Source organism: Molothrus ater, unplaced genomic scaffold (assembly GCF_012460135.2).
Source record: "Molothrus ater isolate BHLD 08-10-18 breed brown headed cowbird unplaced genomic scaffold, BPBGC_Mater_1.1 matUn_MA125, whole genome shotgun sequence".
NCBI classification, from domain to species: Eukaryota; Metazoa; Chordata; class Aves; order Passeriformes; family Icteridae; genus Molothrus; species Molothrus ater.
Window position 1 is genome coordinate 40,346 of NW_023416577.1, and position 26,748 is coordinate 67,093.

Below are 26,748 nucleotides of genomic sequence, written 5' to 3' on the forward strand. Positions count from 1 at the left end.
CGCTGACATCGCTCAAGCCTCGCACGCGAATCACAACACGTGAGAGGCGGGGCCTCCGTCTCTCCGGCAACCAGGTAAGGCGGGAACTCCGCGAGAGGGCGTGGCCGGGGAGGGACGGAGGGCGGGGCTCCTCACAGCCAATGGGAAGCGGCGGCGTCGGGCCGGGGGCGGGGTCAAGGGTCAGGCCGGATCCAAGATGGCGGCGGCGCTGGGGCGGTGAGCGCGCGCCAGGGGCCGACCCCCCCCTTCCCCCCACCATGGGATCCCCCCGGGGTCACCCCCGACCCCCCCCCCCCACGGGACCCCCCCCGCCCCAAAAACCCCCCCGAGACCCCCCGGCCGGGCCTTGAGCGCCCGGGACCCCCCCCAAGGCCTCGGGCCTGGGCTGCGGCCCAGCTCCCCCCAGCCCCCCACACCCCCCCCGAGCCCCCCCACCCCCTGTGGGACCCTCCCCCCCCCAAAACTGCCCGGGACCCCCCCCCCGAATCTGCTCTGTGACCCCCCCATTCCCCTCCCTGCTGCCCCCCAAATGGGATTGGGGGCTCTCGAACCCCCCCCGCCCACCTGAGGGGGCCTTGGGGTGACCCGGTGCCCCCAGGTGGGGTTTGGGGGGGGTCTCCCATTGCTTTTGGGGTGCTGATCCCCTTGTGCCCCCCAGGTGGGGTTTAGGGGGGGTCTCCCGCTGGGTTTGGGGTGTCCTTATGCCCCCCAGGTGGGGTTTGCAGGGTGTTTGGGGGGAGGGGGAAGGTGTCTCCCCCTGTTTTGGGTTCCTGACCCCCCGTACCCCCCAGGTGGATTTTGGGGGGGACCCTGTCTGTTTTTAGGTTTCTGACCCTCCCATGTCCCCCAGCTGGGATTTGAGGGTTATTTTGGGGGGGGTTCTCTGTCTGTTTTTTGGTTTCTGACCTCCCCGTGCCCCCAGGTGGATTTTGTGGGGTATTTTGGGGGGGTTCTCCCCCTGTTTTGTGTTTCCTGACCCCCTCATGCCCCCAGCTGGGGTTTGGGGGGTATTTTGGGGGGGTTCCCTGACTGTTTTTGTGTTCCTGACCCCCCCGTGCCCCCAGGTGGCCTCTCGGGCTCACCCTGTGCTGCCTCCTCGGGGCCTCGCTCGCCGTCGACCGCGGCAACTTCAAGACGTGCGAGCAGAGCGGCTTCTGCAGGTGTGGGGAGGGGAGGGGGGGCACACCTGGGTGGGGGGAAGGGGGGGCTCGGCCCGGGGGGTCACTCAGGGCCCGGGTCCCGTCCCCCCCCCCAGGCGGCAGCGGCGGATCCAGCCCGGGAACTCCCCGTACCGGGCCCTGCTGGAGTCGCTGGAGCTCGGCCCTGACGTGGCCAGGATGCAGCTGGTGAATGAGGTCACCCAGGTGAGGGGACACTGGGGTCCTTCTGTGCAGGTGTCGCTGCTGTGGGAGGTGTGGGGGCCCCCAGGTGTCCCTGTCCCCGTGTCCCCTGTCCCAGGTGTCCCTGCCCCAGGTGTCCCTGTCCCTGTGTCTCCTGCCCCAGGTGTCCCCTGCCCTAGGTATCCCTGCCCCAGGTGTCCCTGTCCCCGTGTCCCCTGCCCCAGGTGTCCCTGTCCCCGTGTCCCCTGCCCCAGGTGACCGTGTCCCCATGTCCCCCCTCATGCAGGTGCCGCTGCTGCTGGAGCTGTGGGGGCTCTCTGGGAACGTCACCCGCCTGCGCATCCAGGAGCTGAACCCGCTGCGACCCCCGGTACCAGGTGCCCGATGTGCTGCTGGGAGAGCCACCCGCTGAGAGGTGAGGGGACATGGGGACAATGGGGACAATGGGGACAGAGGCACCCGCTGAGAGGTGAGGGGACAATGGGGACATGGGGACCATGGGGACAATGGGGACAGAGGCACCCGCTGAGAGGTGAGGGGACATGGGGACAATGGGGACAATGGGGACAGAGGCACCCGCTGAGAGGTGAGGGGACATGGGGACAATGGGGACAGTGGGGACAGAGGCACCCGCTGAGAGGTGAGGGGACATGGGGACATGGGGACAATGGGGCCAATGGGGACAGAGCCACCCGCTGAGAGGTGGGGGGACATGGGGACAATGGGGACAGTGGGGACACAGGAGGGGGTCACAGCCACCCCTGACAGGCGAGGGAGCAGGGTGGGCACAGCCACCCCCTGATGGCCACTGTCCCCAGGCTGTGGTGAAGGCACCTGGAGCTGTCCCAGGGTGGCAGTCACAGCGCTCTGGGGTGCCCTGGGATGGTGACAGCCCCCAAACCCCGCTGTCCCCAGGCTGGAGGTGACAGGCTGTGACGAGGGCACGCTGGAGCTGTCCCAGGGTGGCACTCACAGCACTCTGGGGTGCCCTGGGGTGGTGACACTGTCCCCATCCCCACTGTCCCCAGGCTGGAGGTGACAGGCCGTGACAAGGGCAGCCTGGAGCTGTCCCTGGGGTGCTCTGGGATGGTGACACTGTCCCCAAACCCCGCTGTCCCAGGGTGGCACTCACAGCACTCTGGGGTGGTGACACTGTCCCCATCCCCGCTGTCCCCAGGCTGGAGGTGACGGGCCGTGACGAGGGCAGCCTGGAGCTGTCCCAGGGTTGCTCTCACAGCACTCTGGGGTGGTGACACTGTCCCCAACCTTGCTGTCCCAGGGTGGCACTCATAGCACTCTGGGGTGCCCTGGGATGGTGACAGCCCCCAAACCTCGCTGTCCCCAGGCTGGAGGTGACGGGCCGTGACAAGGGCAGCCTGGAGCTGTCCCTGGGGTGCTCTGGGATGATCCAGGGGTGCTCTGGGGTGGTGACACTGTCCCCAACCCCTCTGTCCCCAGGCTGGAGGTGACAGGCTGTGATGAGGGCACCCTGGAGCTGTCCCTGGGTGGCACTCACAGCACTCTGGGGTGCTCTGGGGTGGTGACACTGTCCCCATCCCCTCTGTCCCCAGGCTGGAGGTGACAGGCCGTGACGAGGGCAGCCTGGAGCTGTCCCTGGGTGGCACTCACAGCACTCTGGGATGGTGACACTGTCCCCAACCCCTCTGTCCCCAGGCTGGAGGTGACGGGCCGTGACGAGGGCACGCTGGAGCTGGCGCTGGGCCCCGGGGGGCACCGGCTGCTGGTGACAGAGCGCCCGTTCCGCCTGGACCTGCTGCGGCACCGGGAGCTGCTCTGCTCCGTCAACGCCCGCGGCCTCCTCGTCTTCGAGCACCAGCGGCGCCGCCGGGACTCGTGAGTGACCTAAAAGAGCCCTAAAAAAAACCCTTCAAAACCCTCAAAACCCCTCCAAAATCCTCAAGGAACCTTCAACCCTCTGCAAAAATAACAACCCCATAAAACCCCTGAGAAACCTTCAAAATACCCCCAAAAATGCGTTAAAATCCCTCAAAACCTCCTTAAAATAACCCACAAAAAACCACATAAAAATCACTCAAAACCCCTCAAAATAACTCCAAAAACCACTTAAAGGTCACTCAAAACCCTTCAAAATAATCTCCAAGGTTCATGTAAAAATTCCTTAAAATAGTTCAAAAAGCCCTTAAAAACCTGCAAAAAATTCTTAAACTCTGAAAAAACCCTCTAACAATCCACAAAAACCTCTTAAAAACCCACAAAATACCCCCTCAAAAACATATTAAAAACCCTCAAAATCCCCCCAAAAAACCCCTATCAAACCCTCATAAAATCCACAAAACCCCTTAAAACGTCCCCCCAAAAAACCCTCGAAGAACTCTCCATAAAACCCTTAAAAAACCTCACAAAAACCCTCAAAAAAGCCTCAAAGTACCCCCAAATAAAACATTAAAAAACCCTCAAAAAAACCATTCAAAACCTCACAAAAAAACCCTCAAAAATGCCAAAAAAATTATTAAAAAAACCCCACAGAAGCCCCCAACTCCCCCCCAGGCCGTTGGTTGCAGCGGGAGCGGGGCCGGCAGCGCTCAAGGGGGGGGGTGGGGGGTGTCCCCCCCCCCCCCCAAGGCACAGAGGGGGTCGGGGGTCGCCCCCCGAGCTGAGGGGGGGTCCCCAGGGCCCGGGGGGGCCGCGCTGACTCTCTGTGTTTCTGTTTTGGTGCCCCCCACCCCCAGTCTGGCGGATAAAGTTAGTTCTGTGTGGGATAAGATCAAGAGCCTTTTCCGTAGGTAAATCCATGGAATGCGCCCCCAAAAACTTCCCCCCCCCCCCAAAACCCCCCCCGGACCCTCCCTCAAAAAGGGACCCCCCCCCCCCCTTTCTCACAGTGGGAGGGGGTAGGAGTAGCTGGGGGGGCTTGGAATCCCCCCCAAAAAAGGGGAGCAGGAGCAGCTTGGGGGGAGTCGCTGTGGCCCCCCAAAATCGGGGAGGGGGCTGGAGTAGCCAGGGGGGGTCTGTGCCCCCCAACCCCCCCCCCCCTCCCCAAATTGAAGGGTCAGGTGTAGCCAGGGGGGGTCTGGACACCCCAAAAATGAGGAGATTCCCCCCCCACACACCCCCCCCAGAGCGGGCAGGAGCAGCTCCAAAATTCGGGGTCCCCCCAAAATTCGGGGTCCCCCCCAAAATTCGGGATCCTGGGGGTGCCCCTTGTCCCTGCCGCCCCCCCCCCCCCTTTGGGGCACCCCAGGACCCCAAATTCCCACAGGGACCCCCCCAAGGACCCCCCGGGCGAGGAGGGGGCGGCACAGGAGGGACCCGAGGACGGCGCCGGCAGCACCCAGAGCGAGAAGGTGACAAGGACAAGGGGGGGACACTGGGGTGGGACACCCCCAAATTAAACCCCTCCCCACACCCCTTTTTTGGGGAGGGGTCCCCCCATTCCTGACTGGATTTGTCCCCCCCCCAGCCCACGGAGCCCCCGGCAGAGCCTGAGGAGGAGCCGGGGGCGTGGGAGGAGACGTTCAAAACGCACACGGACAGCAAACCCTACGGTGGGGACACCTGGGGACACCTGGGGACACTGGGAGGGACACGGGGGGACCCCTGTGACCCCCCCAAACCCCTTCTCCCCACAGGACCCACCTCGGTGGGGTTGGATTTCTCCCTGCCTGGATTCGAGCACGTGTACGGCATCCCCGAGCACGCCGACAACCTGCGGCTGCGGCCCACCGAGTGAGCCAGGGACACTGGGGACACTGTGGGGACATTGGGGACACTTTGGGGACACTGTGGGGACACCACAGGGACGTTGGGGCGACACAGAGACACGGAGGGACACGAGGATGTGGGGGCACAGGAGCATGGCGGGGGCTGATGGTGGCACCGAGGGGGCGGTGGTGTCACCGTGGGAGGACAGGAGCGCTGCGGGGTGACGGTGACAGTGACAGTGGCAGTGACAGCGGTGACAGTGACAGCAGTGACAGCGACAGCAGTGACAGCGACAGCGATGCTGTGTGCGGGTGGCAGCAGCGATGGTGGCTTCATGGGGTGACAGTGACATCCTGGGGGTGTTCCTAACCTTGTCCCCGTGTCCCTGATGTCCCCAGAGCGAGTGACCCGTACTGGTTGAACACCCCTGGGGATGTCCCTGTCCCCATGGCAGTGTCCCTGAATGTCCCCATGTCCCCAGGGCGGTGATCCATAGAGCCTGAACACCCCTGGCAGTGTCCCCGTCCCCCTGGCAGTGTCCCTGTCCCCCTGGCAGTGTCCCTGTTCCCCTGGCAGTGTCCCTGTCCCCCTGGCAGTGTCCCCAGGGGGGGTGACCCACAGAGCCTGTACACCCCTGGCAGTGTCCCTAACCCTGTCCCTGTGACCCCTGGCAGTGTCCCCGAGTGTCCCCGTCCCCCTGGCAGTGTCCCTGTCCCCCTGGCAGTGTCCCTAACCCTGTCCCCGTGTCCCCAGGGTAGTGATCCATAGAGCCTGAACACCCCTGGCAGTGTCCCCATCCCCCTGGCAGTGTCCCCATCCCCCTGGCAGTGTCCCCGTCCCCCTGGCAGTGTCCCCATCCCCTGGCAGTGTCCCTAACCCTGTCCCCGTGTCCCCAGGGTGGGTGACCCATACTGCCTGAACACCCCTGGCAGTGTCCCTGTCCCCATGGCAGTGTCCCTGAGTGTCCCCGTGTCCCCTGGCAGTGTCCCTGAGTGTCCCCGTGTCCCCTCCCTGGCAGTGTCCCCGTCCCCCTGGCAGTGTCCCTGTCCCCATGGCAGTGTCCCTAACCCTGTCCCCGTGACCCCTGGCAGTGTCCCCGTCCCCCTGGCAGTGTCCCTGAGTGTCCCCGTGTCCCCCCCGGCAGTGTCCCTGTCCCCCTGGCAGTGTCCCCGTCCCCCTGGCAGTGTCCCTGAGTGTCCCCATGTCCCCAGGGTGGTGATCCATAGAGCCTGTACACCCCTGGCAGTGTCCCCGTCCCCCTGGCAGTGTCCCTGAGTGTCCCCGTCGCCCTGGCAGTGTCCCCATCCCCTGGCAGTGTCCCCGTCCCCCTGGCAGTGTCCCTGAGTGTCCCCGTGTCCCCAGGGGGGGTGACCCGTACCGCCTGTACAACCTGGACGTGTTCCAGTACGAGGTGTTCACGCCCATGGCCCTGTACGGCTCCGTGCCGCTGCTGCTCGCCCACCGGCCCCGCCTCAGCCTCGGCCTCTTCTGGCTCAACGCCGCCGAGACCTGGGTGGACATCGGCTCCAACACGGCCGGGAAGGTCAGCTGGGGGATTTTGGGGGGATTTGGGGGGTTCTGGTTGGGTTTGGGGGTTCCTGGGTGGACATCGGCTCCAACACGGCCGGCAAGGTCAGCTGGGGGGGTCTGGGGGGATTTGGGGGGTTCTGGTTGGGTTTGGGGGTTCCTGGGTGGACATTGGCTCCAACACAGCCGGGAAGGTCAGCTGGGGGGGTTTGGGGGAGTTTGGGGGAGTTTTGGGGGGTTCTGGGTGGACATCGGCTCCAACACGGCCGGCAAGGTCAGCTGGGGGATTTTGGGGGGATTTGGGGGAGTTTTGGGGGGTTCTGGGTGGACATCGGCTCCAACACGGCCGGGAAGGTCAGCTGGGGGATTTTGGGGGGATTTGGGGGGTTCTGGTTGGGTTTGGGGGTTCCTGGATGGGCATCGGCTCCAACACGGCTGGGAAGGTCAGCTGGGGGGATTTGGGGGAGTTTTGGGAGGTTCTGGTTGGGTTTGGGGGTTCCTGGGTGGACATCGGCTCCAACACGGCCGGGAAGGTCAGCTGGGGGATTTTGGGGGGATTTGGGGGAGTTTTGGGGGGTCCTGGGTGGACATTGGCTCCAACATGGCTGGGAAGGTCAGCTGGGGGGGTTTGGGGGAGTTTGGGGGAGTTTTGGGGGGTCCTGGGTGGACATTGGCTCCAACATGGCCGGGAAGGTCAGCTGGGGGGGTCTGGGGAAGGTTTGGGGAGGTTTGGGGGAGGTTTGGGGGGTTCTGGTTGGGTTTGGGGAAGTTTGGGGAGTTTTGGGTGGACATCGGCTCCAACATGGCCGGGAAGGTCCAGCACGAGGGTCTGGGGGGGTTTGGAGGGTCCTGGTTGGGTTTGGGGAAGTTTGGGGAGTTTTGGGTGGACATTGGCTCCAACACGCCTGGGAAGGTCCGGCAGAGGGGTCTGGGGGAGGTTTGGGGGAGTTTTGGGGGTCCTGGGTGGGTTTGGGGGTTTCTGGGTGGACATCGGCTCCAACATGGCCGGGAAGGTCTGGCTGGGGGGGTTTGGGGGGGTCCTGGCTGGATTTGGGGGTTTCTGGGGGGACATTGGCTCCAACACCGCTGAAAGTTCCAAGAGGGATTTGGGGGGTTCTGGAGGGGATTTGGGGGGTCTGGGGTCTTTGAGAGGCCAAGACCAGGGTGGACGTCAGCTCCAAGACCACCGGGAAAGTCCAAGAGGGGAATTTGGTGGGTCTGGGGTGGTCTCTGTTTATCCCAGTGGGAGTTTGGGGTTGCTGACCCCCTGTGCCACCCCCAGACCCTTTTTGGGAAGCTCCTGGATTACACTGGGAGGGGATTTGGGGGTCTCTCTTTATCCCAGTGGGAGTTTGGGGTTGCTGACCCCCTGTGCCGCCCCCAGACCCTTTTTGGGAAGCTCCTGGATTACATGCAGGGGGGGGGGTGAGACCCCCCAGACCGAGGTGCGCTGGATGTCCGAGAGCGGCGTCATCGACGTCTTCCTGCTGCTGGGGCCGGGGCCCGCCGATGTCACTGCCCAGTACGGGAGACTGACCGGTACGGGGACACTGGGGACACTGGGGACACTGGGGACACTGGGATGGGAGACTGACCGGTACGGGGACACTGGGGATACTGGGGACACTGGGGACACTGGGGACACTGGGATGGGGACACCAGTACGGGAGGCTGACCGGTACGGGGACACTGGGGACACTGGGGACACTGGGCTGGGGACACTGGGGATACTGGGGACACTGGGATTGGGACACTGGGGACACTGGGGACACTGGGGATACTGGGATGGGAGACTGACCGGTACGGGGACACTGGGGACACTGGGGACACTGGGGACACTGGGGACACTGGGATGGGGACACCAGTACGGGAGGCTGACCGGTACGGGGACACTGGGGATACTGGGGACACTGGGATTGGGACACTGGTGTGGGAGACTGACCGGTACGGGGTCACTGGGGACACTGGGGATACTGGGACTGGGGACACTGGGATACTGGGGACACTGGGGACACTGGGACTGGGGACACTGGGGACACTGGGGACACTGGGATTGGGACACCAGTACGGGAGACTGACCGGTACGGGGACACTGGGGACACTGGGATGGGGACACTGGGGATACTGGGGACACTGGGGATACTGGGGATACTGGGGATACTGGGGACACTGGGATAGGGACACTGGGGATACTGGGGACACTGGGGACACTGGGATGGGACACTGGGGACACTGGGGACACTGGGGACACTGGGATGGGGACACCAGTACAGGAGACTGACCGGTACAGGGACACTGGGGATACTGGGGACACTGGGGATACTGGGGACACTGGGGACACTGGGGATACTGGGAGGGGGACACCAGTATGGGAGACTGACCGGTACAGGGACACTGGGGATACTGGGAGGGGGACACCAGTATGGGAGACTGACCAGTACGGGGGACACTGGGGATACTGAGGACATTGGGATGGGGACACTGGGGACACTGGGATGGGGACACCAGTATGGGAGACTGACCAGTACAGGGGACACTGGGGACACTGGGATGGGACATTGGGATGGGGACAGGGACACCAGAACAGAGCCCTGACCAGTACTGGACACTGGGGACACCGCAAATTTTTCTCCCTCAGCCCCGTTCCCATCCTCAGGGGGATTTTCGGGGGATTTCTCAAGTTTGATCTTGCCCAGTTTTTTTGTTCTTAGAGTTATTTCTGCCCCATTCCCACTTTTGGGGTTATTTTCAGAGGATTCCGCCCCATTCCCGCTTTTAGGATTATTTTCAGAGGGTTCCCACCCCATTCCCACTTTTAGGATTATTTTCAGAGGATTCCCACCCCATTCCCACTTTTGGGGTTATTTTCAGAGGATTCCCGCCCCATTCCCACTTTTAGGATTATTTTCAGAGGATTCCCGCCCCATTCCCACTTTTGGGGTTATTTTCAGGGCATTTCCACCCTACCCCCATTTTTAGGATTATTTTTAAGGGATCTCTCCCATCTGGCCCTGCCCCATCCCCATTTTTGGGGCCGTTTTGGGCTGTTTCACTCCCGTTTCTGCCCCTTGCCCAGGCACGCAGGCGCTGCCCCCCCTGTTCTCCCTGGGCTACCACCAGAGCCGCTGGAATTACCAGGACGAGGCGGACGTGGAGGCCGTGGAGAGGGGCTTCGAGGAGCACGAGCTGCCCCTGGACGTGCTCTGGCTGGACATCGAGCACGCCGACGGCAAACGCTACTTCACCTGGGACCCCGCCAAATTCCCCAACCCGCGGGGCATGCTGGAGCGCCTGGCGGCCCGGAAACGCAGGGTGGGGATGGGATGGGATTGGGAATGGGGTGGGATTGGGAATGGGGTGGGATTGGGATTGGAAATGGGTGGGAATGGGATTCTGCAAAATTCTCCAACCCGCGGGGCATGCTGGAGCGTCTGGCGGCTCGGAAACGCAGGGTGGGGATGGGATGGGATTGGGAATGGGGTGGGAATGGGTGGGGATGGGATCGGGATTGGGGTGGGATTGGGAATGGGAATGGGAATGGGAATGGGGTGGGATTGGGATTGGGATCCTGCAAAATTCCTCAATTCTCACGGGATGATGGAGTGCCTGGTGGCCGGAAACGCAGGGTGGGGATGGGGATGGGATTGGGGGGGGGCACTCCCCTGTGGTCACTCACCCTGTGGTCACTCTCACCCTGTGGTCACTCCCCCATGGTCACTCCCCGTGGTCACTCCCCCATGGTCACTCCCCCGTGGTGACTCCCACCCTGTGGTCACTCCCCGTGGTCCCTCCCCTGTGGTCACTCTCACCCTGTGGTCACTCCCTGTGGTCACTCTCACCCTGTGGTCACTCCCTGTGGTCACTCTCACCCTGTGGTCACTCTCACCCTGTGGTCACTCTCACCCTGTGGTCACTCCCCCATGGTCACTCCCCGTGGTCACTCCCCGTGGTAACTCCCTGTGGTCACTCCCCTGTGGTCACTCCCCCGTGGTCACTCCCCGTGGTCACTCACCCCGTGGTCACTCCCCGTGGTCACTCCCCGTGGTCACTCCCCGTGGTCACTCCCCTGTGGTCACTCCCCGTGGTCACTCCCCCATGGTCACTCACCCCGTGGTCACTCCCCGTGGTCACTCCCGTGGTCACTCCCCCCACAGATGGTCAGCATCGTGGACCCTCACATCAAGGTGGACGGGGGGTACCGGGTGCACTCGGAGCTGCGGGCGCGGGGCCTCTACGTCAAAACCAAGGATGGCAACGACTACGAGGGCTGGTGCTGGCCCGGTCAGTGGGGCTGGGGGGGCTCTTAGGGGGTTTTGGGGGGGTCCTCGAGGGGTTTTAGGCGATTTTGGGGGGGTTTTGAGGGCTCCTGAAGGGATTTTGGGGGGTGTCGGGGTGCTCGGTGAGCTGCACATCAAGACCGAGGATGGTCTGGCTACAAAGGGGGGTGTTGGACCAGTCAGTGGGGCTGGGAGGGGTCCTTGAGGGGTCCTCGAGGGGTTTTAGGGGATTTTGTGGGGGTCCTCGAGGGGTTTTGGGGGGGTTTTGGGAGCTCCTGAAGGGATTTTGGGGAGGTCTCAGGTGCTTGGGGAGCTGCACGTCAAGACTGAGAATGGCACCAGCTACAAAGGGGGGTGTTGGAGCAGTCAGTGGGGCTGGGAGGGGTCCTCGAGGGCTTTTAGGGGATTTTGTGGGGGTCCTCGAGGGGTTTTGGGGGATTTTGGAGGGGTTTTGGGGGCTCCTGAAGGGATTTTTGGGGTGTCTGGGAATGCTCGGGGAGTCGCAGATCAAGACCGAGGATGGTCTGGCTACAAAGGGTGGTGGTGGTGGTTCAGTCAGGGGGGCTGAGGGGATTTTGCGGTGGTTTGGGGCGATTTTGGGGTGGTTTTGGGGTCTCCAGGGAGGTCACAAGCCCCCCTGTGCCCCCCCCCAGGCTCCTCAGCGTACCCCGACTTCACGAACCCCGAGATGCGCGAGTGGTGGGCGAACATGTTTGCCTACGACCAGTACGAGGTGAGGACCCCCAAAATCTCTGTCAGACCCCCCCCAAAATCTCCATCAGACCCCCCCCAGAGCCCCAGGATCCCCTCAAAGCATTCCCAGAACCCTGGGACCACCCCCCAAATTCCCCTCCCCACCTTTTCCCCCCCTCACCCTCCTCCCTTGGGGCTTCTCCTCCTCCCCTTGGAGACCCCCCCCATCTTTTTGGGGAGGATTTTGGGGGAACCCCCTGAAGATTTTAGGACCCCTCCCATATTTTGGGATTTCCCCGCTGATTTTTGGGGTTCTCCTGAGCTTCAAGCCCTCCCTAGTTTTAGGGAACCCCCACAAATCCCTCCCCACCCCTTTTTTTTCTCCCTCTCACCCTTTTTGGAGACCCCGCCTTGGCTTTCTGCCCCAATTTTGGGGATCCCCTGGGAGGGTTTTAAAACCCCCCCGTATTTTTGGGGTCCCCCCGCTGATTTGGGGTCCCCCCAGGGCTCCACGGAGGCGCTGTTCACGTGGAACGACATGAACGAGCCGTCGGTGTTCAGCGGCCCCGAGGTGACGATGCACAAGGACGCGCGGCACTTCGGGGGCTGGGAGCACCGGGAGCTGCACAACATCTACGGGCTCTACGTGGTGAGACCCCCACCCAAAACCCCCCCAGGGACACCCCAAAAACCCCACAGGGACCCCCCAAAAAAATCCCGATCTCCCTGAGCCCCCCCAAACCCTTCAGGCACCCCCATAAACCTTGGGTGGTTCGAGGGCTGGGAGCACCTGTGGGCTCTTTGTGGTGAGACCCCCCCCCAAAATCCTCTGGGACACCCCCCAGATCTCCTGGGAGACCCCAAAATCCTCACAGGGACACCCCAAAAACCCCACAGGGACCCCCAAAAAAATCCCGATCTGCCAGAGCCCCCCAAACCCCTTTAAGACCCCTCTTGGGCCCCTCCAATTCCCCATTCATTTCCCTCCAAACCCCTTCAAGGCCTCCCAAAGCCCTTTAGGATCCTCCAAACCCTTTTAGCTGCCCCCCAACCCTCTCAATTCCCCCTTCATTTCCCCCCAAACCCTTCTAGGACCCCCAAAACTGTTTTAGACCTTCCCAAACCCCCTTTAAGATTCTCCAAACCCCCTTTAGGACCCCCCAAACCCTCTCAATCCCCCCTTCATTTCTCCCCAAACCCCTTTAGGACCCCCAAAACTGTTTTAGATCCCCACAAACCCCTTTTAGGCCCCCCCAAATCTCCTTTTAGGCCCCCCAAACCCTCTTTAGGAACCCCCAAACCTTCTCAATTCCCCCTTCATTTTCCCCTAAACCCCTTTAGCCTCCCCAAAACCTGTTTTAGGACGCCTGAAACCTCCTTTAAGATCCCCCAAACCTTCTCAATTCCCCCCCTTCATTTCCCCCAAAACCCCTTTGGCTCTCTCCCTTTGGGGTGGGGTTTGGGATCGGGTTAGGGGTCAGGTTTTGGGTGGGGTTTTGGGTTGGTTTTGGGTGGGTTTTGGGGTCAGGTTTTGGGTGGGTTTTGGGGTCAGGTTTTGGGTGGGTTTGGGGTCAGGTTTTGGGTGGGTTTTGGGGTCAGGTTTTGGGTGGGTTTTGGGTGGGTTTTGGGGTCAGGTTTTGGGTGGGTTTTGGGTGGGGTTTTGGGTGGGTTTTGGGTGGGTTTTGGGTGGGTTTTGGGTGGGTTTTGGGGTCAGGTTTTGGGTGGGTTTTGGGTGGTTTTTGGGGTGGTTTTTGGGGGTGCCTGACCCCATTTTCCCCATTGCCAGCACAAGGCCACGGCCGAGGGGCAGATCCGGCGCTCGGGGGGGCGGCTCCGGCCCTTCGTGCTCAGCCGCGCCTTCTTCGCCGGCTCCCAGCGCTACGGTGAGGACTGGGGGCAAATCCCGGGAATTTGGGCAAATCCTGGAATTCTGGGGGGTGGGCCAGGATGGAGGGGAACCCCCCCTGAGCTGAGACCCCCCCCAAACCCCCCCAGGTGCGGTTTGGACCGGGGACAACACGGCCGATTGGGAGCACCTGAGGATCTCCATCCCCATGTGCCTGAGCTTCGGGCTGGCCGGGCTGGCGTTCTGTGGGGGTGAGCCAAACTGGGAGCACTGGGAGTACTGGGAATGGGTCCGGGATTGGGTTATGGGACAGGGAATGGGGTCAGGGATTGGGTTATGGGATAGGGAATGGGGTCAGGGATTGGGTTATGGGACAGGAATGGGGTCAGGGATTGGGTAATGGGATAGGGAATGGGGTCAGGGATTGGGTTATGGGATAGGGAATGGGGTCAGGGATTGGGTTATGGGACAGGGAATGGGGTCAGGGATTGGGTTATGGGACAGGAATGGGGTCAGGGATTGGGTTATGGGATAGGGAATGGGGTCAGATATTGGGTTATGGGATAGGGAATGGGGTCAGGGATTGGGTTATGGGATAGGGAATGGGGTCAGATATTGGGTTATGGGATAGGGAATGGGGTCAGGGATTGGGTTATGGGATAGGGAATGGGGTCAGGGATTGGGTTATGGGATAGGGAATGGGGTCAGGGATTGGGTTATGGGATAGGGAATGGGGTCCGGGATTGGGTTATGGGACAAGGATGGGGTCAGGGATTGGGTTATGGGACAGGGATGGGGTCAGGGATGGGATCCAGAATACAAATGGGACCAGCATCAGTAATGTTTTAGGACCAGGATTGAGGTCTGGACCAGAACCAGGATCTAGGATCAGAATTGGGAGCAGGATCAGGACTGGGACCAGGACTGGGATTGACATCAGGATTGGGATTGGGATGAGGACCAAGACCAGGATTGGGATCAGGGCTCAGACCAGGATCAGAACCAGGATCTGGGCTCAGGGCTGGGATCAGGACCAGGATCTGGGCTCAGGGCTGGGATCAGGACCAGAACTGGGCTTAGGGCTGGGATCAGGACTGGGATCAGGACCAGAACTGGGCTCAGGGCTGGGATCAGAACCAGCACTGGGATCTGGGACCGGGATCAGGCTCAGGATCCAGGCTCACTGCCCCCCCCTGCCCCGTTGGCAGCGGACGTGGGCGGATTTTTCCAGAACCCTGGCCCGGAGCTGCAGGTGCGCTGGTACCAGGCCGGGGCCTTCCAGCCCTTCTTCCGCGCCCACGCGCACCTGGACACGGCGCGGCGCGAGCCCTGGCTGCTGAGCCCCGAGCACCTGGCCATGGTCAGGGCCGCGCTGCGGCGCCGCTACGCCCTGCTGCCCACGTGGTACACGGCCTTCTACCGCTGCCACCGCCAGGGCATCCCCGTCATGAGGTGTGGGACCCCAAAAACCCCAAATCCACCCCAAAAACCTACCTGGGTAACCCCAAATCCACCCCAAAAACCCACCTGGGTAACCCCAAATCCACCCCAAATCCACCCCAAATCCACCCTGCTGCCCATGTGGTACACGGCCTTCTACCGCTGCCACCGCCAGGGCATCCCCGTCATGAGGTGTGGGGCCCCAAAAAACCCCGAATTCACCCCAAAAACCCACCTGAGATAACCCCAAATCCACCCTGCTGCCCACGTGGTACACGGCCTTCTACCGCTGCCACCACCAGGGCATCCCCGTCATGAGGTGTGGGACCCCAAAAAACCCCGAATCCACCCCAAAAACCCACCTGGGTAACCCCAAATCCACCCCAAATCCACCCCAAATCCACCCTGCTGCCCACGTGGTACACGGCCTTCTACCGCTGCCACCGCCAGGGCATCCCCGTCATGAGGTGTGGGACCCCAAAAAACCCCAAATCTACCCCAAAAACCTACCCAGGATAACCCCAAATCCACCCCAAAAACCTACCTAGGATAACCCTAAATCCATCCAGGATAACTCCAAACCCCCTGACCACAAACCCCCAAAATGCCCCCAAACCCCCTGACCCCAAACCCCCTGACCCCAAACCTCCTGACCCCAAACCCCCAAAATGCCCCCAAATCCCCTGACCCCAAACCCCCTGACCCCAAACCCCCTGACCCCAAAACCCCAAAATGCCCCCAAACCCCGTGACCCCAAACCCCGCTGTCCCCCCAGACCCCTGTGGATGGAATTCCCAGATGACCCCCAGACCTTCGCCATGGATGACCAATACATGATCGGTGAGGGGGAGTCCCTGACCCTTTTTAGCGTCCCTGACTCCCTTTTTGGGGTCCCTGACCCCGTTTAGGATCCCTTTTGGGGTCATCTTTGGGGTTTTCCCCTTGCTGACCCCTGTTCCCCAGACCGGGTGCTCCTGGTGCACCCCGTGACGGAACCGGGCGCCCGTGGGGTCAACGTGTACCTGCCTGGGGAGGGAGAGGTGAGTGAGGGGATTTTGGGGTGTTTTGGGGTTTTTTTTAGGGTTTTTTTGGGGTTCAGGACCCTTCTGAACCCTAAATTTACCTCCCCCAGGTCTGGTACAATGATGAGACCCACGAGCAGCACCGGGCGCCCCAGACCCTCTATGTGCCCGTCACCCTCAGCACCGTGGGTTTTTGGGGGGGCTCAAGGGGTTTGGGGAGGGTGCTGGGACCCTAAAACACCTGGGAGACCCTAAAACTTCTCCTGCAGACCCTAAAATTTGCCCTTGACACCCCAAAATCCTCCCCTGATCCCCCTGTTCCTGCATGGGGAGGGTGGTGCCCGTCACCCTCAGCACCGTGGGTTGTTGTTTGAGGGGGTTCTGGGGGGCTCAAGGGGTTTGGGGAGGGGGTTGGGACCCCAAAAACCTCCCTGGAAACCCCAGAACTTCCATGGTGACCCCAAAATCCCCTTGGAGACCCCCAAACCCTCCTGGATCCCCCCCAGATCCCTGTGTTCCAATGGTGGGGGGGACAGTGGGGGTGACCCCCCAAGCACTGGGGATGGCCTGGGGTGTTCTGGGGTTTTTTGGGCGGGGTTTGAGGGGATTTGGGGTTTTTTTATTGGGGTTTTTGGGGTGCTGACCCCTCCGTGCCCCCCAGATCCCGGTGTTCCAGCGGGGGGGGACGGTGATCCCACGCCAGGACCGACCTCGCCGCTCCACCGAGGCCATGAGGAACGACCCCTTCACCCTCTACGTGGCCCTGAGCCCCCAGGTGAGCGTGGGGACCCCAAAACCTCCCCAGGAACCCCAAAACCCCTGCCAGGAACCCCAAAATTCCCCCAAACACCTTCCAGGTGAGTGCAGGGACCCCGAATTCCCCCCAGGGACCCCAAAAACTCTTCCTGGGACCCCCAAAACCCCTCCGAGTCACTTCCAGACCCCCTCATTTGTCCCCCAAACCCCCTCAGGACCCCTCCAAACCCCCCAGGACCTCCCCAAACCTTTCTGGGATCCCTCAAAACCTCCCCAAATCTTTCTGGGACCCCCCCAAACCCCGTTTTGTCCCCCAGGGCACGGCGCAGGGGGATCTGTACCTGGATGATGGGGTCAGCTTCGACTACGCCACCAAAAACGCATTCCTGCACCGGCACTTCAGCTTTGCCAATGGCACACTCACCTCCAGGTACCCAAAATATCCCCAAAATAGCCCAAAATATCCTAAAATATTGAAAAAATACCGCCTGAGACAGCCCCAGGGTACCCTGATTGCCAGGTACCTAAAAATACCCTAAAATACGCCCAAAACTGCCCCCCAAAAAACCTCACAGGCAGGTACCCCAAACACCCAAAATGTGAGGGGAAAAGGGAAACGTGAGGGGGGAAAAGGGTGGGAAAACGTGAGGGGACAAAAAGGGCTGGAAAATGAGAGGGGAGAAAGGGAACCATGAGAGAAGAAAAGGGCAAGAAACGTGAGGGGAGGAAAAAGGCGGAAACATGAGGGGAGAAAGGGAAATGTGAGGGGAAAAAAGAGTGGGAAACGTGAGGGGGAAAAGGGAAATGTGAGGGGAAAAAAGGGCGGGAAACGTGAGGGGGAAAAGGGAAATGTGAGGGGAAAAAAGGGCGGGAAACGTGAGGGGACGAAAATGGCCAGAAAACATGAGGGGACAAAAAGGGTGGGAAACGTGAGGGGAAAAGGGAAATGTGAGGAGAGAAAAAGGTGGGAAAATATGAGGGGAGAAAAAGGGCGGGAAACGTGAGGGGAAAAAAGAGCGGGAAAACATGGGGGGAAAAAAGGGCGGGAAAACATGAGGGGAGAAAAAGAGCGGGAAAATGTGAGGGGAAAAAAGGGCGGGAAAATGTGAGGGGAGAAAAAGAGCGGGAAAACGTGAGGGGAAAAAAGGGCGGGAAAATGTGAGGGGAAAAAAACGGCCCCAAAATACTGAAAAATACCCCTCAAATCTACCCCAAAACAACCCTTAGGAACCCTCATGGTCAGGTACCCAAAAATGGTTCTAATATATCCCCAAAACTGCCCCAAAAAACCTCCCAGGTACCCTCACAGGCAGGTACCCAAAACACCCCAAAACCAAAGGGGAAAAAGGGGGGAAATGTGAGGGGGAAAAGGAAATATGAGGGGAAAAAAGGGAAACGTGAGGGGAGAAAAGGGCGGGAAAACATGAGGGGAAAAAGGGAAATATAAGAGCGGAAAGGGTGGGAAACGTGAGGGGAAAAGGGAAACATGAGGGGAGAAAAGGAAAATGTGAGAGGAAAAAGGGAAATGTGAGGAGAGAAAAAGGTGGGAAAATATGAGGGGAGAAAAAGGGCGGGAAACGTGAGGGGAAAAAAGAGCGGGAAAACGTGAGGGGACGAAAAGAGCGGGAAAACGTGAGGGGAAGAAAACGACCCCGAAAATAACCCAAATTACTGAAAATACCCCTCAAATTCACGCCAAAACAATTCCTAGGAACCCTCATGGTCAGGTACCCAAAAATGGTCCTAAAATATCCCCAAAACAGCCCAAAAATACCCCCAAAACAGCCATCAGGCACCCTCACAGCCAGGTGCACAAAAATACCCTAAAAATACCCCAAACTCACCTCAAACCCTTCCCAGGAACCCTCATGGTCAGGTACCCAAAATAGCCCAAAACCACCCCCAAAATACCCCAAAAATATCCCGGGACCCCCCCAAATCCCCATTTCTTCTGGTCTGTGGTGGTGTTGAGGGATCAGGGGAGATTTTGGGGGAATTTTTGGGGGTCTGGGACCCCCCCCCTTTGACCCCTTTGTCCCCCCCAGCTCTGCTGACCCCCGCGGGTCCATGTCCAGCCCGGCCTGGCTGGAGCGAGTGGTCATCCTTGGGGTGGGGCGGCCGGACAGCGCCCTGCTGACCACCCATGGTGAGAGGGGATTTTAGGGGGATTTTGGGGGTTTTGGGTGAATTTTGGGGATTTTATTGAGGGCTTTAGGGCGGGTTTCAGGGGTTTTTGGGGGGTTTAGGGTGGATTTTGGGTTTTTTTGGGGTGGATTTGGGGGTTTTTGATGGGTGGGGGAGGCCGGACAGTGCCCTGCTGACCATCAATGGTGAGGGGAATTTGGGGGGATTTTGGGGGATTTTGGAAGGGTCATCCTGGGAGTGTGGAGAGGCCGGAGAGCACCTGGCTAAGGATGGACAATGAGGGGTTGGGGGAGGATTTTGGGGGATCCTGAGGAGATTTTGGGGTTTCTGGGGGGGTTTGGGGGTCCCTGAGGGAGGATTTTGGGATCCCTATTGTCCTTGAGAGAGTTTTCGGGTTTTGAGGGGAATTTGGGATCTTTGAGGGAAGATTTGGGATCCCTGAGGGGATTTTGTTGTCCTTTAGAGCATTTTGGGGTTTTGAGGGGAATTTGGAGTCCCTGAGGTGAATTCAGGGTCCCTCATGGAGAATTTTGGGTTTCTGAGGAGCATTTTGGGTTTCTGAGGAGCAGTTTGGGTTTCCTGATGGGATTTTGGGCTCTGTGAGCTGGAGCTTTAGGATTCCTCAGGGCTTTTGTGTTCCTGGTGGATTTTTGGGATCCCTGACCCCAAATTTGAGATCCCTGACCCCGAATTCTGTGTCCCCCTCCCCAGACGGTTCCCAGACCCCGCTGCAGTTCCAGTACGACCCCGAGCGCTCAGTGCTGACCCTGCGGCGCCCGGGGGTCCCCATGGGGGCCGACTGGAGCATCTCCCTTCGATAATGGACGGGGGGGGCCCCCGGACCCCCCCCCAAAAATCCGCCCTGAACCCCCCGGGCCCCCCCAGAGCCCCCCAAAAAACCTCAAATCCCCCCTCCCCCCCAAAACCCCCTGCTGCTGTTTGAGGAGCCCAGAACTGGGGGTGGGGGTTGGGGTTTGAGTCCCCCAGGATGAGGGGGGAGCCCCCCCAAAATGAGGATTGAGTCCCCCCAAATTAGGGGTTGAGACCCCCCCAAAAATGAGGGGTCAGTCCCTCCCCCCATAATGAGGATTGAGCCCCCCCAAATGAGGGGTCAGACCCACCCCAAATCAGGGTTTGAGCCCCCCCCCATTTTACCCCAAATTTGGGGGACTTTGGGGTCTCTGAGCCCACAAATTTGAGGTTGGGGGGTGACTCGCCCCCCCCCCCCCAAATTAGGGGGGTTTGGAGGGGTCTGAAACCCCCTAAATTGGGGTGTGTCCCCCCAAATTTGGGTGGGGGTCGCGTCGAGGGGGGGGGTTGGGGACCAAGGCTGTGCGTGCGCCCCCCCCGCGCCCCCTCCCCTTTTTTCTGCCCCTCCCCCACCCCCGGGAGGGTCTCGGGGGGGGGTTTGGGGACCCCTCCCCCTCTTTTTGGGGTGGGGGGAGGGGCAGAGCCGGGTGGGGGTGGGGGAGAGGCGCAGCGCCGCGCGGAGTTTTGATAAAACACGAAATAAAACCAAATAAAAATCGGGAATTTGGGCAATTTTTGGGATCCCGAACGGCGGGGTGAGGGGGAGGCCGGAACCTTTCTTGCGACCCCCGGAACTTTTCACCCGCGGGACCCGGGGCAAGGGGGGGAATATTATGAGGGCGGAGCGGAAGTCGCTGTCAGACCGGAAGTGCTGCCCCACCGGAGCCTCCGCGCCCCCGAAAGCGGCGCCGGCCCCGCCCCTCCCTCACCGGAACCCCCCCTCTCCCCGGGACCCCCCGACCCCTCCCCAGGGACCCCCGGCAGGGCACGAAACCCCCCGGACATCCCCCCCGAGACCGGGCCGGCAGCAGCGCCACGTCCGCACTGGGAGTGAAGCGGGACTGGGAGCACTGGGGGGGGGAACTGGGATTGAGGGGGGGCGACTGGGAGTGAACTGGGAGCGGGGGGGGGCGACTGGGAGCACTGGGAAGAGCCGCTGAAGACCCTCGGGAGGGGAGGATGTGAAAGAGGGGACCCCCCCCCCCAGGACCACCCGAGAGCCCCCAGGACCCTCCCCGACCCCCCCAGACCTTCCCGGGACCCCCTGAGAGCCCTCGGGACCCCCCAGGACCCCCCCGCGATGCGGCTCCGCCTCAGGAACGTTTTCCTCGTTTATTTCGTGGTGTCGCTCGTGGGGCTCTTCTGCGCCCTGCGGGAGCTCGGTGAGAGCCGGGGGAGGGGGATTTGGGGGGGTCTGGGGGGCTTTAGGGGGGTCTGGAGGGCTCTGGACCCCCCTCGGGCTGGGCTGAGCCCGCCCAGAGGGGATTTGGGGGGGTCCGGAGGGGTCTGGGGGGGATTTTGGGGGAGGATCTGGAGGGTTTGGGGGCTCTGGGGGCGATTTGGAGAAATTTGGGGTGGTTTGGGGGGGATTTGGGGTTCTAGGGGTGATTTTGGGGGGGATCTGGGGGTTCTAAAGGGGTTTGTGAGAATTTGGGGGGATCTGGGGCGATTTTAGGGGAAGATCTGGAGGATTAGGGGGAAGATCTGGAGGATTTTGGGGGTCTGGGGGCAATTTTGGGGGGATCCAGAGGGGTCTGGGGGGTATTGGGGGCGTCCGGAAGGGTCTGGGGGGAGCTCTGAGGGAGGATCTGGAAGGTTCGGGGGGATTTGAGGGGAATTTGGGGAGGTCCGAGGGGATTTGGGGGCTCTGGGGGCCATTTTGGGGTGATTTGGGGAGGATTTTGGGGGTCCCTGACGCCCCCTCCCCCCCAGGCCGGCCCTGTCCCTGCCCCCCCCCCGAGCCCGAGCGGCGCCGGGGCCGCCCCGGGGGGGGCGCGGGGGGGGGAGGGGCTGCCCCCGATCTACGTGGTGACCCCGACCTACGCCAGGTGAGACCCCAGACCCACAATAACCCCCCCAGAGCCCCCAGACCCATTTACACCCCCCCCAGAGCCCCCAGACCCAAAATAACCCCCCCCAAAGCCCCCAGACCCAAAATAACCCCCCCAGAGCCCCCAGACCCACAATAACCCCCCCAGAGCCCCCAGACCCACAATAACCCCCCCAGAGCCCCCAGACCCATTTACACCCCCCCCAGAGCCCCCAGACCCATTTACACCCCCTCATCTTCCCCCCAGGCAGAGCTGCTGCAGCCCCCAGACCCCAAATCCTTTCTGGGTTCCCCCAGCCCCAATTTCTCCTCCCCTGAGACCCCCAGGCCGCCCCCAGACCCATTTTAACCCCCCCAAAGCCCCCAGACCAATTTTAACCCCCCCAACGCCCCCAGACCCATTTTAACCCCCCAGGTCAGTGCAGAAGGCAGAGCTACTGCAGCCCCCAGCCCCATTTACCCCCATAACCCGACCTGAGCCCCCCTCCCCCGACTCCTCCCCACCCCCTTGATCCCCTGAGACCCCCAGGCCGCCCCCAGCCCCATTTTAACCCCCCCCAAAGCCCCAGCCCCATTTTGACCCCCACATTTCCCCCGTTCTGCTGCACAAGGCAAAGCCGCCCCAAACCCCAGCCCCATTTACCCCCCCTTAACCCGATCTGAGCCCCCTGCCCCGACCACCCCCGATCCCCCCCGAGCCCCTGGGACCCCCGGGCCGCCCCCAGCCCCATTTGAACCCCTCGTTCCCCGCAGGCCGGTGCAGAAGGCGGAGCTGGTTCGCCTGTCCCAGACCCTGCTCCACGTCCCCGCCCTGCACTGGGTGGTGGTCGAGGACGCCGCCGCCCCCTCGGCGCTGGTGGGGGGGGTCCTGGCGGCCTCGGGGGTCTCGTTCACGCACCTGAACGCCGAGACCCCCCCGGATTTGAGGGGGGGTCCCGAGGCCCCGTCCTGGCTGTTCCCGAGGGGGGCGGAGCAGCGGAACCGCGCCCTGCGCTGGCTGCGGGACACGCGCGGCGGCGACGAGCCCGGCGTGGTTTATTTCGCTGATGATGACAACACCTACAGCCTGCGGCTCTTCGAGGAGGTGGGGCTTGAAATCCCAAAAAAAAAACCCCAAAAAAATCCAAAAATCCTGAAAAAAATACGACCTGGGAAAGCCCAAATTCACCTGAGCCACCCCGAGCCATCCTAAACTCAGCCAAATTCCCCCCAAATTGTTCAAATTCTCCTAAACATCCACAGCCTGCGGCTCTTCGAGGAGGTGGGGCTTGAAATCCCAAAAAAACCCCCAAAAAAATCCAAAAATCCTGAAAAAAATACGACCTGGGAAAGCCCAAATTCACCTGAGCCATCCTGAGTTCAGCCAAATTCCCCCAAAATTGTTCAAATTCTCCTAAACATCCACAGCCTGCGGCTCTTCGAGGAGGTGGGGCTTGAAATCCCAAAAAGACAAAAAAAAAAACCCCAAAAAATGCAAAAATCCTGAAAAAAATACGACCTGGGAAAGCCCAAATTCACCTGAGCCACCCCAAGCCATCCTGAGCCATCCTGAGTTCAGCCAAATCCCCCCAAAATTGTTCAAATTCTCCTAAACATCCACAGCCTGCGGCTCTTCGAGGACGTGGGCTTGAAATCCCCCCCAGAAAAAAATCCCTGGAAAAAAAGACAAAAAAAAACCCAAAAAAATCCAAAAATCCTGAAAAAAATACGACCTGGGAAAGCCCAAATTCACCTGAGCCACCCTGAGCCATCCTAAACTCAGCCAAATTCCCCCCAAAATCGTTCAAATTCTCCTAAACATCCACAGCCTGCGGCTCTTCCGGGAGGTGGGGCTTGAAATCCCCCAAAAAAAAAACAATCCCTGGAAAAAAAGACAAAAAAAACCCCAAAAAAATGCAAAAATCCTGAAAAAAATATGACCTGGGAAAGCCCAAATTAACCTGAGCCATCCTGAGTTCAGCCAAATGCCCCCAAAATTGTTCAAATTCTCCTAAACATCCACAGCCTGCGGCTCTTCGAGGAGGTGGGGCTTGAAATCCCAACAAAATCCTGGGGAAAAATGAAAATCCCCCAAAAAAATCCAACCTGAAAGAGCCCAAATTCACCTGAGCCACCCCGAGCCTTCCTGAGCCATCCTAAACTCAGCCAAATGCCCCCAAAATTGTTCAAATTCTCCTAAACATCCACAGCCTGTGGCTCTTCGAGGAGGTGGGGCTTGAAATCCCAAAAAAAACCCCAAAAAAATCCAAAAATCCTGAAAAAAATACGACCTGGGAAAGCCCAAATTCACCTGAGCCACCCCGAGCCATCCTAAACTCAGCCAAATTCCCCCCAAATTGTTCAAATTCTCCTAAACATCCACAGCCTGTGGCTCTTCCGGGAGGTGGGGGCTTGGGAATGCCAGGAAATCCCTAAAAAAATTCAAAAATCCCCAAAAAAATCTGATCTATAAATCCCCTATAAAACCCCATTTTTCCCCGTTTTCCCCTGCCCAGATGCGCAGCACCCGCAGCGTCTCCGTCTGGCCCGTGGGGCTGGAATGCCCCAATAAATCCCCAATAAATCCCCAATAAATCCCCAATAAATCCCCTATAAATCCCCAATAAATCCCCTATAAATCCCCTGTAAATCCCCAATAAATAAATCCCCAATAAATCCCCTATAAATCCCCAATAAATCCCCAATAAATCCCCAATAAATCCCCTATAAACCCCCTATAAATCCCCAATAAATCCCCAATAAATCCCGTATAAATCCCCTATAAATCCCCTATAAATCCCCAATAAATCCCCAATAAATCCCCAATAAATTTAATTTTTTTCCCCATTTTTTCCCCCCCAGATGCGCAGCACCCGCGGCGTCTCCGTCTGGCCCGTGGGGCTGGAATGCCCCAATAAATCCCCAATAAATCCCCAATAAATCCCCAATAAACCCCCAATAAATCCCCAATAAATCCCCTATAAACCCCCTATAAACCCCCTATAAAATGCTATTTTTCCCCGTTTTTTCCCCTGCCCAGATGCGCAGCACCCGCGGCGTCTCCGTGTGGCCCATGGGGCTGGAATGCCCCAATAAATCCCCAATAAATCCCCAATAAATCCCCAATAAATCCCCTATAAATCCCCAATAAATCCCCAATAAATTTAATTTTTTCCCCATTTTTTCCCCCCCAGATGTGCAGCACCCGCGGCGTCTCCGTGTGGCCCGTGGGGCTGGAATGCCCCAATAAATCCCCAATAAATCCCCAATAAAACCCTAATAAATCCCCAATAAATCCCCTATAAATCCCGTATAAATCCCCAATAAATCCCCAATAAATCCCCAATAAATTTAATTTTTCCCCCCCAGATGCGCAGCACCCGTGGCGTCTCCATGTGGGCCATGGGGCTGGAATGCCCCAATAAATCCCCAATAAATCCCCAATAAATCCCCAATAAATCCCCAATAAATCCCCAATAAATCCCCTATAAATCCCCAATAAATCCCCAATAAATCCCCAATAAATCCCCAATAAATCCCCAATAAATCCCCAATCAATTTAATTTTTTCCCCATTTTTTCCCCCCCCAGATGCGCAGCACCCGCGGCGTCTCCGTCTGGCCCGTGGGCCTGGTCGGGGGCCTGCGCCTGGAGCGGCCGCTGGTGTCCGGGGGCCGCGTGGTCGGGTTCCACACGGGCTGGCGCCCCGAGCGCCCCTTCCCGCTGGACATGGCCGGGTTCGCCGTGGCCCTGAGGCTGCTCCTCGCCCACCCCCGCGCCCGCTTCGACCCCCGCGCCGAGAGGGGGTTCCTGGAGAGCTCCTTCCTGGGGGGGCTGGTGACCCCCGGGCAGCTGGAGCCACGGGCTGATAACTGCACCCAGGTGGGGATTGGGGTGTCATAAAGGGGTTTGGGGGGATTTTGGGGTGTCCTGGGGGGTTTGGGGTGTTCCGAGGGGATTTGGGGTGTCCTGGGGGGTTTGGGAGCTGGAAACTGCACCCAGGTGGGGATTGGGGGGATTTTGGGGTGTCCTGGGGGGTTTTGGGGGCTGGAAACTGCACCCAGGTGGGGACTGGGGGGATTTGGGGGGGATTTGGGGTGTCCTGGAGGGGTTTTGGGGTGTTCCAAGGGGATTTGGGGGCTGATAACTGCACCCAGGTGGGGATTGGGGTGTCATAAAGGTGTTTGGGGGGGTTTAGGGTGTCCTGGAGGGGTTTGGGAGCTGGAAACTGCACCCAGGTGGGGATTGGGGGGATTTTGGGGTGTCCTGGGGGGGTTTTGGGTGTTCCGAGGGGATTTGGGGTGTCCTGGAGGGGTTTGGGGGGGGTTTTGGGGCTGGTGACCCCCGGGCAGCTGGAGCCATGGGCTGATAACTGCACCCAGGTGGGGATTGGGGGGATTTTGGGGTGTCCTGGAGGGGTTTGGGAGCTGGAAACTGCACCCAGGTGGGGATTGGGGGGGTTTGAGGGGGTTTTGGGGTGTTCCGAGGGGATTTGGGGGCTGACAACTGCACACAGGTGGGGGACTGGGGGGATTTGGGGGGGATTTGGGGTGTCCTGGAGGGTTTGGGAGCTGGAAACTGCACCCAGGTGGGGATTTGGGGGGGATTTGGGGTGTTCCGAGGGGATTTGGGGGCTGGAAACTGCACCCAGTTGGGGATTTGGGAGGGATTTGGGGTGTCCTGGGGGGTTTGGGGTGTTCCGAGGGGATTTGGGGTGTCCTGGGGCCTTTGGTGGCTGGTGACCCTCGGGCAGCTGGAGCCACGGGCTGATAACTGCACCCAGGTGGGGATTGGGGGGATTTGGGGTGTCCTGGGGGGTTTGGGAGCTGGAAACTGCACCCAGGTGGGGATTGGGGGGATTTGGGGGGGATTTGGGGTGTCCTGGTGGGGTTTTGGGGTGTTCTGAGGGGTTTTGGGGTGTCCTGGGGGGTTTGGGAGCTGGAAACTGCACCCAGGTGGGGATTGGGGGGATTTTGGGGTGTCCTGGAGGGGGGTTTGGGGTGTTCCAAGGGGATTTGGGGTGTCCTGGGGGGATTTGGGGTGTCCTGGAGGGGTTTGGGGGGTTTTGGGGCTGGTGACCCCCGGGCAGCTGGAGCCGAGGGCCAACGACTGCACCCAGGTGGAATTTGGGAGGATTTGGGGTGTCCTGGGGGTTTTGGGGTGTTCCGAGGGGATTTGGG

General features: G+C 60.3%; 2 protein-coding genes across 2 annotated transcripts; both read left to right on the forward strand.

Annotated features, from left to right (window-relative positions):
- Positions 1–182: 182 nt before the first annotated feature.
- GANAB (glucosidase II alpha subunit) lies at positions 183–20,263 on the forward strand. Its single transcript, XM_036405719.2, is given in 27 exon segments — positions 183–216; positions 1,065–1,160; positions 1,256–1,364; positions 1,627–1,704; positions 1,706–1,755; positions 3,015–3,194; positions 4,052–4,105; positions 4,582–4,666; positions 4,783–4,867; positions 4,952–5,048; positions 6,387–6,567; positions 7,936–7,968; positions 7,970–8,090; positions 9,628–9,863; positions 10,706–10,832; positions 11,482–11,561; positions 12,027–12,170; positions 13,308–13,404; positions 13,517–13,618; positions 14,576–14,819; positions 15,583–15,647; positions 15,771–15,847; positions 15,940–16,014; positions 16,491–16,604; positions 16,903–17,015; positions 18,631–18,731; positions 19,442–20,263. Coding segments are annotated over 27 exon segments (2,874 nt in total). The 5' UTR covers positions 183–196; the 3' UTR covers positions 19,552–20,263.
- A 110-nt stretch (positions 20,264–20,373) lies between these two features.
- On the forward strand, positions 20,374–25,471 carry B3GAT3 (beta-1,3-glucuronyltransferase 3). The gene is made up of 5 exons (XM_036405670.1): positions 20,374–20,590; positions 20,810–20,922; positions 21,473–21,588; positions 22,344–22,674; positions 25,160–25,471. The coding sequence occupies exons 1-5, from the start codon at positions 20,374–20,376 to the stop codon at positions 25,469–25,471; spliced, it is 1,089 nt and encodes a 362-aa protein (XP_036261563.1).
- The last annotated feature ends 1,277 nt before the right edge of the window (positions 25,472–26,748 follow it).